General features: G+C 42.6%; 1 protein-coding gene across 1 annotated transcript in view; it reads left to right on the forward strand.

Moving 5' to 3' along the window:
- LOC147703288 (uncharacterized) overlaps positions 1-12,151 on the forward strand; it is a 321,000-nt gene that overhangs the window by 193,377 nt on the left and 115,472 nt on the right. The window contains exons 8-9 of the mRNA XM_086928906.1: positions 9,152-9,175; positions 10,064-10,095. Coding sequence (XP_086785032.1) covers positions 9,152-9,175; positions 10,064-10,095 — 56 coding nt within the window. The remainder of the gene's footprint in view (positions 1-9,151; positions 9,176-10,063; positions 10,096-12,151) is intronic.

The following is a 12,151-nucleotide window of genomic DNA, read 5'->3' on the forward strand; positions in this document are numbered from 1 at the left end:
ATACTGCCCCTGTACAGTTTGCTGTCTGGGGTTGGCCTGCAGTGGCTACTTGCTGCCAAGAAAAGGAGAAAGGACTTTGCTGGTTGCTGTCGTCCCTGCTTGAGGAAGATCTCCAAGGGCTTGAATTGAGCTTGAATCCTGTTCTGAAGTTATGTTATGTTATAACAAATTTGTAAAGCGCACGTAGACCAAGGTTTCATGGCGCTATTCTGGACTGGTCGCATACTGAGGCAGGGCTTACTCATGTGCTTGTTTAAATAGCCAAGTTTTAAGAAGTTTCCTGAACCGCAGTAGTTCTGTGCAGGATCGAATCTCCAAGGGAAGCGAGTTCCACAGCTGTGGGGCAGATATGCAAACCGGCATCCACCATGTCGTTTCCGCTTGAATTTCAGAGTGACTAGCAACTGTAGATGTTTGAGGCAAAGATCCCGAGTAGGGGTTTACCTAGTTAGCAAATTATTGATAAATATGGGACTATGACAATTTAGGGCTTTAAAAATTAAGCAAACTGTCTTAAATGCAGATCGTTGAGGCAGTGGTAGCCAGTGAATTTTGTTTATAAGAGGTCTGGCAGAGTGCCACCTGGGCTGCTGATGGATCAATCTTGCAGCCTGGTTCTGCACCAGCTGAAGCCGCTTAGTCAGACAGGATGGAAGCCCTAGGTAAATTGAGTTAGCATAGTCTAAATGAGACAATACCAGCCCTATCACCAGCTGTATCAATACTGCGTGAGTAAGCAGGTGATGGATCTTATAAATCCTTCGTAATTGAAAGAAACATGTTGAAACCACTGTCCCTATTTGGGTTTTCAGGGATAAATCTTTGTCTATGGTTACCCCAAGACTTTTCACAGAGGTAGATGGCTTAGGGGAAAGCCCAAGCTCTGCTTGCCAGTAGTGAGGGCCCCAGAAGACATGGCTGCCCCCTATCAGTAGCACCTCATTCTTCCTAGGATTAAGCTTCAGATGATGGTTGTCCATCCAGTAGTGGATGTGTAACATGGTTTCCTGAAAATTGGTGATAGAATTAGGAGAATTGTCTATAGTAAATGAGAGTTGTAAGTCATCCGCGTAGTTGAATGTAGTCACATTCCTATTTTTTAAGGACTTGATCAGAGGGAGGAGGCACAGATTGAATAGATGAGGGGACAGGGAGGAACCCTGAGGGACCCTACAAGTGATGTTCAGCCTAAGCGCTGTGAAATTAGCCAGGCGTACTGCTTGTGTGCGGCCCTCCAGAAAGGACATAATCCACTCTAGGCATGGCCCTGGATCCCAGTCCGTCTGACACGGTCCACCAATATCTTATGGTCCACCGTGTCAAATGCGGCTGACAAATCCAGGAGTACCAAGGCCTAATGGGTTCCGGAGTCTGCCTTCCTGTGTAGATCGTCCAATACTGCCAGTATGACTGACTCCGTGGAGTGGCCAGGGCGCAAACCCGCTTGTTGGGGTCCAGATATCCAGACTGTTCCATGAAGTCTGACATACACTTAGGCACATGTGCGTGCAGTATTTTGGCCAAGTAGGGGAGTAAAGATAGTGGACGATAAATGGAGGAGTTAGATGGATCTGCTCCAGGTTTTTTTACCAAAGGAACCACTACTGCATCTTTAAATGATTTTGGGACACAGCCCTGTAACAGTGAGGCATTCAAGAGAGACAGGGAAAGGTTGGAAAGGTTGTGGAAAGGTTGAAAAAAAATTCTCTCAAAATGTAAGGTGGACATCAGTCCCTCGGAGAGCCCGATTTTTCTTCTTTGGACAGTAGGAGGGGGAGCGCCTGAGGACTAATTGTGGGAAACTGTTTCAGCAGTGGGATGTTCATAGGTGTGTCCAATGGGGGTACAAATTAGGAAGAGCATGAAATACTAGCTTTAATTGTGGCTATTTTATCAAAGAAAAAAATATTCAGATCGTCACAGAGCTCCTGAGTGGGAGCGGGCTTGAGCAAAACTCTATCAGCGTTTGATAGTTCATTCACAATCGAGAAAATCTCTCTCGATTTATTGCTGGAGTTCAAGATCCTGGTGGAGAAATAATCTACCTTTGCTGCCTTAATAGCTTTATTATAGCTTTTTGGCGCCTCTTTGTAGAGGAGCTTATCTTCAGGGGCGTAGTTTAATCTCCATTTTCTCTCCTTTTGACGGAGTGACAATTTCTGTTCCCTTAGTTCACTAGAGAACCATTTATGAGCATCAGCCCAGCGATTACACCTAATTTTCTTGAGTGGAAACAAAATTGTCGCTGGCAGTTTGAAGCCATGAAGTGATCTGCGCATCTTAAGTGTTTAAGTCTTGAGTGACCGTTGGGGTTGAGCTGGCTAGGGAGTTCATAAATTCCAATCTATCAAGAGTACCCCAACATCTTGTTAGGTCCCCCTCGACCCGAGGATACTTAGTTCTAAGAGGTAGAGTCATCAGGAATGTTATAAGGTGATGATCAGACCACAGACATGGGAGTACCATGAGAGCAGAAATGATAGGGTTTGTGGTCCAGATTTGGTCCAATATATGACCCTTATTGTGTGTTGGCAACGATAGGTGCTGAGTTAAGTTAAGGTTAGTTAATAAGTCCGTAAATTCCTGTGAATGGAGACCACCAAGTGTATCACTAAACCAATAATTAAAATCACCAATGATAATGATGTTAGAATAGTTGGTTGCTATGTTTGCTATTTGCTCACTCAATAAGAGAGGAACTAGAGGCATATGCTGAGGGGGCCTATAGATTACAACACAAATCAGTGAGGTAGAATCAGATTCCAATTTGATGACTAAATTGTCCACAGCCACAAGATTAAAAGACAAAATTGTCATGAATTTGTGGTTGCAGTGGACAATTGCAGCCACTTCCCCACCCGATTTACCAGGGGGACGATCCATGTGGAGAATATAGTAATCGGTGGGAAGTGCCACCAGAATATCAGGTGTGGAGTCAGGGGTCAGCCAAGTTTCGGTGACAAACAGGATATCTGGTTGATCAGTAGTCAATAATGTGAATATTTCTAACTGATGTTTGACTAAAGAGCGTGTATTTAAATAATACAGCAGGAGTGCTACCTGCCTGGAAGAGGTGGAGTTGCCTTTCTGTTCCCGACTGACCGATATTTCTGGGAAGCTGACGCGTCGTTGATAAATTCTATTTTTGTCGAGGCAGTTTTTAATGGCAGGCTCTAATGGGGACAGCGCCCGCTGCAAACTGCAAAGGTCTTCTGAGGAGTAAATGAGACGTTGGGCAGAGTGACTCGCCCCTAACCCCGTACTAGCGCGGACCGGCGCAGATAGGCTCGCCTTTGGTGAGCCTTCGGCGCACCTCTGGCGCTCCCGCTGCGCGCTTCCGCGCCATTAAGGATTAAAATACTGATTCCCATCCTAGTTCTCCGCCCCCGCCCTTAGTGATTGACTGGCAGGAACCCCGTGGCTCGTTAGGGAGTGAGCGCCGGCTATGTCCGTGACCGTTCTACGATTCAAGGTACAGTTCACTTCACTAATTCAAATTACAATTTTAAAACCGATCTCAATGCAGCATAGTGGTTTTTAAAACATAAGTAAAAACAAAATGCGACACAAGCAAATTCTTGCGCAAGGTCGCAGCCCAGTTATCAAAGTGCCCGCTCCCGTGCTAAGATGCCTTCAAATACTGATTCTCCGCCTAGTTCTCCGCCCCCGCCCTTAGTGATTGGCTGGCAGGAACCCCATGGCTCGTTAGAGAGTCAGCGCCGGCTATGTCCGTGACCGTTCTCCGATTCGAGGTACAGTTCACTTCACTAATTCAAATGACAATTTTAAAACAGATCTCAATGCAGCATAGAGGTTTTTAAAACATAAGTAAAAACAAAATGCGACTCGAGCAAATTCTTGCACAAGGTAGCGTCCCAGTTACCAAAGTGCCCGCTCCCGCGCTAAGATGCCTTCAAATACTGATTCCCCGCCTAGTTCTCCGCCCTGCCCTTAGTGATTGGCTGGCAGGAACCCCGTGGCCCGTTAGGGAGTCAGCGCCGGCTATGTCCGTGACCGTTCTCCGATAGGAGGTACAGTTCACTTCACTAATTCAAATTACAATTTTGAAACAGATCTCAATGCAGCATAGTGGTTTTTAAAACATAAGTAAAAACAGAATGCGACACTAGCAAATTCTTGCGCAAGGTAGCGGCCCAGTTACCAAAGTGCCCGCTCCCACGCTAAGATGCCTTCAAATACTGATTCTCTGCTAGTTCTCCGCCCCGCCCTTAGTGATTGGCTGGCAGGAACCCCATGGCTTGTTAGGGAGTCAGCGCCGGTTATGTCCGTGACCGTTCTCCGATTCGAGGTACAGTTCACTTCACTAATTCAAATTACAATTTTAAAACAGATCTCAATGCAGCATAGTGCATTTTTAAAACATAAGTAAAAACAAAATGCGACACGAGCAAATTCTTGCGCAAGGTAGCGTCCAGTTACCAAAGTTCCCGCTCCCGCGTTAAGATGCCTTCAAATACTGATTCCCCGCCTAGTTCTCCACCCCCGCCCTTAGTGATTGGCTGGCAGGAACGCCGTGGCTCGTTAGGGAGTCAGCGCCGGCTATGTCCGTGACCGTTCTCCGATAGGAGGTACAGTTCACTTCACTAATTCAAATTTTAATTTTGAAACAGATCTCAATGCAGCATAGTGGTTTTTAAAACATAAGTAAAAACAAAATGTGACACGAGCAAATTCTTGCGCAAGGTAGTGGCCCAGTTACCAAAGTGCCCGCTCCCGCGCTAAGACGCCTTCAAATACTGATTCCCCACCTAGTTCTCCGCCCCGCCCTTAGTGATTGGCTGGCAGGAACCCCGTGGCTCGTTAGGGAGTCAGCGCCGGCTATGTCCGTGACCGTTCTCCGATTCGAGGTACAGTTCACTTCACTAATTCAAATTACAATTTTAAAACAGATCTCAATGCAGCCACGTGGTTTTTAAAACATAAGTAAAAACAAAATGCGACACAATCAAAATCCTGCGCAAGGTAGCGGCCCAGTTACGAAGTCTCAGGGACACAAACATTTCACCACCAGCTCCCCTGAACTACCTGGCTGGGATTTCTCACCTGCTAAGAGATGCCAGCTGTTGTATTTGACCTCTGGAGGCTTTTTGCCACTGGGAGCTGGAAAAAGTAACACAACTTCGAGAAGCATGACATATCCACATCTGTTTCTGGCACATTGCCAGAGAAATATTCGCAGCGCTTGCCCGTAGTCCAAGAAATCGCTGCACGCTGCATCGAGTGCACCGATCTCTAAAGTCCGAGATCACTGCAGCGATTCCAAGGCAAGGCATGCAGTGTCACTGCAGGAACCCACACATCGTCCCAGATCGTTGCATCACATTGAGGCCAGCCAGGACAGGCACTTTGTAAGATGGCCTACATTTTTTCTTGTTCACAGTCTTTTCTCGGACCATATCCCTGACTTTTGAGGTCCAGCCAGATCTTGCCGGAGCTACCTTTACTCTCCGGTGGTGGTGCCTTTTACTTGGACGTTGTTTTGTTCATCCTGGAAGTCTTTTAAATCCTGTAAAACAACTCAATGTATGAATGACTTGAGCCCATGGCAAGCATTCTTTCAGCTTTGCCACCTATTCCCAAAGCACCTTGTGCTTCCCTTAGCAACCTTTTGAATCTCTGAATCCATTCTGGCTCCAATGATGAAGGTACTCATTATATGACTGCACACATTAACACAAATCACACACTATAAGAGTTGGGAATGCTTGCTCTGCTAACCACCTCTAAGGTCGGTACCGGGCTCATGACACTAATTTGTTTCCCTTGAGATAGGGCACACTCTCTCACTGCAGCAGTCTGTACTGTTGTCATTATTTGTTCAGTAAATGCAAAACACATTTCAGCATTTGTATATAAATCTGAATTACATGCTATCATTACTGTGTCACCTTATTTGAATGCAACATATATGTACCCTAATGTACCCGTGATTACCCGGATAAATAGATTTGTTGTGTTTACACATGTGTGCAGGTGTTCTGAAAGCTATCATATCAGCTTGAACGAAACGTAAAGTTTCCATGTGTTCTAGTGTTCAATGTCTGCTTGAAAATTCTGGGCATAATAAGTTGTCAATTTTTTTTACTCATTCTGTATAAATTGGAATGTATGTTCTGCCAAACTAGGCTTTTGCCCTTACTTGGCAACTTGCATCCTAAAAATAGGACCCTGAGGTGGGCAATTCTCAATTTTTTTTATTGAATCTGTAGCCCACGTGAGGAAACCCCAGGATTTTGTGGTTTGCTGTGGTCAAGTGTTCTATAAGGTCATTGTCTGTTAAATATATACCATCAACATATCACAATGACTGGTCATCAACATTTTCAAGTAATTCTGTGACTCTGGCTGAAAACAGCCCAGGGCTACTTTTAGACTCCTGAGCTATATGTTAGTTTTGTTTCTCAGAACTTAATGCAATGAAGGCTGTCAAATACGTGCTACCAAGTGCTATATTTTTGGCAGAAAAAAACATTTGAGATATCTAGTTTTGTTTTGTGTTTATTCTACACAATGTCATTCACTAGTGCTGCACTGTGTTTGTATTGTACTACAAATATGCAAGTAGCTGAGTTTAAGTGTCCGTAATCAAACATCATATGATATGATTGATTTGGTTTCATTTCTGGGAACAGTATTATTCATTGAAGAGGTGCACCCTTCTATTATACCTTGGTATTCTAGTTGTTCTAGGAATTCCCTAACTTGTTGTTTAGCTTAGATATTGTCTTTGGGTTTATGAGGTTGTCCTCAATGGTATGTCATGATAAGGTGAACCATCATCCCACCCCATATGGTTGCGGGCATAACGGAGAAGCTAGCACTAAAGCCCACTCCTTGGCGTACAAGTGTTAAATCGATTCTGGATCGAGGTTGGAAAAGGCTAGTAAAATCACTGTTTTCCCCTTTGGGCAATTGATTACGAAATGAGTTGGCCAATCTTTTTCGACAAAAGAATATTGCATCCTTGTGTGAGCTCCTCCCAGAAGAGGACATTACTGAACCTGGGTATGTCCAGCTCCAACCGTAGTTGGATTTCATATTAACAATGTGGAATGCTTAACCTAGTATCTTGTGTTTCCACTGTGATACACTTACTCAGTACTACTTCCACCAGACAATCCATCAGGTTCTGGTGAACTATTGTGACTTCTGCTGCGCTGTACAGCATTGTCAATGGAAATTCCCCATTCAGAAGCAAAGTCTTTAAAATCCAGGGCATTCCTGATCTTAAGTCTGGCTACCTTCCTCTTTTTAAATTGAGGTTTAGATGTTTTAGGCTTTTCTTCTTGCTTAATTATGTAGTCACAGGAGCGTTGTAAGTCCTTCTTTTGTTTCACTTGCTTTTCTGATCTGTGCTCTGTCCGTTTTCCTCTCTTGAAACATTTATCAGATGAATACTGGAAGGAACGAGAGGGACATGTATCAGTATGCTGATACCTGTCAAGTGGTTTACATTATCACGGTTCTGCAAGTTGTAACATTTCTCTGTAGATTCCTGTGTAGGAGACCCACTCTGTGATATTGTTATATGATTATTTTGTATTTTATTGGCCCACTTCCTCTTCGTTGGAGAGTCGGTGCTTGCTTAGAGTTATCCTTTTCAGCATTACTCTTCAGTCGTGGTTTCCCAGCTCTGGTCCCCAGATTATCCCTAGCCAGCGTGGCATAGGTTTCTTCGAAAGTTTTAGGTAATTTGCGCTCCTGCTCTCCTCTGCAGGAGGAAAATCCCTTAAAGGTCGGTGTATAGCTAATGCTGCTGCTTCCCCTTTAATGTTAGTCAACATTATGGCACACACTGCAGCAAAATCACCCGTGAGTTTAATTCATAAGTCTAGGGCAGGTGCTGTCCATGCTCATTCTGGACCTGTTTCAATACGTCAGGTGGAACTGCCAGTGAAGGGGTACTATGTATTCTGGTATATACTGCAACAAAGACCATACCCCAAGTAGCACATTCTTCTACTGGGGGATTCATCCCCGTTGGCGAACAAATGGTTAGTATTCTGTGTTTTTCCTGAAGGCCCATATGGGGAAATACTGCTTCAAGCTGATTTGTTTTTTGTGCAATACAAAACGGAATTTCTTTCCTCTTGGTGGGAACTTTTCCCATACCTGCATTCAATGTTTGTGGGCTAATGGCTAGTGTAACCAATTGTGGTAGTGCAGCTTGAACTGCCAGCAGAGGGGTAACTGTTAATGTTTTCATTACGCAATGTGTAAGGCATCTGCATATTATTACTAAAGTATTGTATAATCCCTGCAGTTGGGCTGCGGTCAAATTATTGATACCTGAATATGGTGTGTATCCAGCCAAGACTGGCCATGTCTCCCCCTCATTGCGGAGTGGGCCTGCTCTCAAGTTTTCTGTAGTCTGGGGAGGGCACCTTTAAACCAATTAGCATGTTCTTGGTAAGTGAGAGGGAGTTCTGTGGCCTCATATGGAGTGTAAATTTCTGGTGTTTCACCTACTTCATATTTGTGATATAACCACTTTGCATTATCTGAGGCTGTGAATTTAACTCAGGAGTAAAATACCTCAGTTCTATATGCTTTGTGTGCCTCTAACGCAAAGGTATCGTCCCCACCATCTAGTGTGAGACCATTTTGAAGTAGTTTCTGAGTGACAGTATGTCTACAGTTTTTTAAAGATGTTTTGTGCCATGTTCGGTAAGAAATTATAGAGTTGGCTAACACAGTGGGCATCAGATCCTTTCAAGCTTGAACAACCTACAGTCAATACATAGGTTATACCTACTCAGCTGAGGATGAAATTCCCTACCACCACAGACAACTCCGGTTAAAAGGTGTGTAGGGATCTCTGAGAATGAACCATTGAAATACTCAGTTGATCCATACAAATAAGAAACTAGCCAATGATGACAACATTTTGGCTGACTTTGAGAGGTCCCTGCATGCTGAAGCTTTCAAAAATGAAATTCCAAGGTATGTAGATGGCTAAGAGCAGATCCCAGGTCACTGAATAGTGAACAGTTTGCTTATGGGGCAGTAGCAGCTTTAAACATCTTGCAATATGGTTATTAATGTATTTATGTGTTAATGATGATGTTTTTTTTATAAATGCTTTGTCCAATTAATGCATTCTATTCTGTTCTTCTGAATCTTTTCTCAGAACATCCTAGATGACTTGCTGTTGGTAAGAAAAATATAATTCGTACATGTAGTTCCTGTCATATTCTCTTGGAGTTTGAACCTTTTCACCCCCAGAACTGCCTGTGTGTCAAGTGTGTTAGGAATTTCAAAATCATGACTGATAGAGACTCCAGTCATAAACAGAATGGTTTGGAAGGGACAGGACATTTTGAGTAATGTGCATTAGCAAATAGTATTATTACACAAATACTTAACATTGTTCACAGTTCAAAGTCAATAAAAATCATTTCAGCATGCTAACCCTATTCACATGTTGATATCATTTGTCTCTGCTGAAACAATACCTCTAGCAGTCATCCACCATCCACAGTCAGCAGGTGCTCTGTGAGGTTAGTTTCACGAAAATACCATTAATAAAATTATCTGAAGGTGGAAGTGGGCAGGGCCGGATATGCATATGGTATGCCTCCATGCAAACCCCACCATCAGTCAAGGTGGACTGAGTAAAGAAATTCAGGGTAGCTGGAATACATTTTTAATTAACCCTGGCCACCTTTACTGAGCTTTTTGCAATTGGTAGTGGCTGCCATGATGCAGCACCTATACCCTCCACACAGCAGTGAACTCCCAGTAACAATCTTAGAGGAGTCAGTGACTGATGCCACCTTTGGTGGCTCCTGTGTCTATTCATCAGATGTTATAAATATATTACATCATGGTGGATGTATTTTGATTGTGTACATCGCATAGATCATTTTTTTCAAATCTTAAGAAACAGTGGTGTGCTAGTCAGACCATAGGGAGTTGCGTTTTAGGTCCATCTCTAGACGAGTGTTTGTTGCTATTTTATTCAAAGTTTCACATGGAGTGCGCATCAGAACACTGACTAATGACAAATGGATATTTTCTTTTGTCTCCTAAATTTCAATAGGATAAAATTCTGGCTGATCCGGTAAGAGAGCTGTACTGTCTCCATAAAGAATTTCTATACTTTTATTGTGCTATCAAACATTTCCTAAGTAAGATCTTTGAATGGCTCCGGGTAGTCTGCGCTTAACAAAACCCATTTAATAATAATAATAATAATAATAATAATAATAATAATAATAATAATGTGATGTGTGTTTAGATTGCAATATGCCTGCAACAAAATATCAATGATTTTACTTTTAAACCTGTTGGTGAAAAGTATGAAACTACAATGAGCTGAATTATTTAGATATGGACATGCTTAGTTTGCAATGGAAATTAGTCAAACAAAATGATCACAGTGAATTGAAACATGACTTCTTCATTAAGGCCAGGTAAATAACTTGATTTGAACAAACCATTGAGATGTGGGGGATTTGTCTTTTTCTCTCTGTTGATATTTTAATGTTTGACTCTCACTGCCCTGCATCAAGAATTGATTCTGTACTTTGTGATACTTTGAGCAGAATGTAAGAGGCCCCTGTCAGGAAGACTATCTTCCAGTGCTGGTCCTTGGACACTGGCAAACTGGTAGATATGGGACAAGCAACAGCTGTTGACTGCCGCCAACAGATCAAAGTCTAGTGGAGGGACAGCAATTGTGCATACATTGGTCATTCCTGTGGTGCAAAGTTTGTTGTGTTGTACATGACTATCTTATTCAGTTTTAAATAAATATGTTAAGCACTCATTTGCTGTAAGGTTTCTTACGTTTACGGTTCTGTAGGGGGCAAGGCATGATGGAGCGGCTGGTTTTAGGCATCTCAATAACAAATCCAAGTCTTTGTTTGTCTGGAGGCATCTGTGTGGAAGCGAGGTATAAAAGTGGTGTTCAGAGCACCCTGAATTTCAGAGAGTCATTTGCTCAGTCTTCTATATAATGGGAGTGAGTTCCAATGAGATGCTCATCTGCAAAATGTTTGATGGCAAAATTAGTGAGTTAACACTAATTTCTGGTTCGTCGATTGTAGACTTGCAGTCGAATTATGCAGAAGAATAGCTTGGACAAGTAGTCAGAGGACCTGCTGTGTATAGCTTTGTGAAAAGGCATTGTGCTTTTAAATTTGTTCTGGCCTTTACAGGGAGCTAGTGGAGGGCTTTGAGAATGGTCCTAATATGGTCACGGCAATTTAGGACAAACAGTATTTGGACAGCTTTGTTTTGAGCATTTGGAGTTTGATGATTGATTTTTTCAGCAGACCAATACACAATCTATTGTGATTGTCAAGGTGGGACATCACAACAGCAAGCTTAATACTAACGTTTAGAGGATGAAGAGGGCAGGAAGGGCATCAAGCAGCAAACATAAATAATACATGGAATATTTAGAGACAGTGTTATTCTGTTGCATAATATAGAGCTCACTGTTAAACAAGACTCCATAGATAGGTGTTTTTGACACAGCTTGAGAAGGGGAGAATCAGATCAAGTGAAGAGCAACTGTTGAGGGCTAACCATCTACAAGAGAAGAATCTCAGTTTTTTCCCCATTTAAAAAAAGTTTCCATCATCAGTGATGAACATGGGAGGGGCAATATAATGTTGTGGATTGGCTACTAAAGTTGCCATCACGCTTGTGAAGAAGCTGTGTGTCATCCACATACATATGGTAGCCAATATCATGGGGGTGAGAATCTTCTTCAGATGGTACATGTAGATATTAAAAATGTTGGAAATAAGCCTGAGCCTTGAGTGACACCACATTTAATGCTGATTCATCTGGACATTAAAGTATCCAGTGTGAGTTTGTGGTAGTACAGAAAAAAGATGGTGCAAGTGGGTAACTTAGATAGCCAGCACCTCTGTTATGTTTGCATAGAAAGGAGATATTGTCTCACTACATTCAAAGCGTGCTCAATGTCTCAATACCGTGCCACCCACCGTATCACACAATATATGTAGAAATATTCCGTATATATAAAAGACAAATTAAGCCATAGACAGAGCACACCATATACAAGTAAACAGCTGAGTATCCACGATCAACAAAATTGTTTATTATGAAAAGATTCAATGTGTTTTTAATTCAGCAAGCAATCTTCATCACAATT

This window comes from Lissotriton vulgaris, chromosome 7 (assembly GCF_964263255.1).
Source record: "Lissotriton vulgaris chromosome 7, aLisVul1.2, whole genome shotgun sequence".
Classification (NCBI taxonomy): Eukaryota; Metazoa; Chordata; class Amphibia; order Caudata; family Salamandridae; genus Lissotriton; species Lissotriton vulgaris.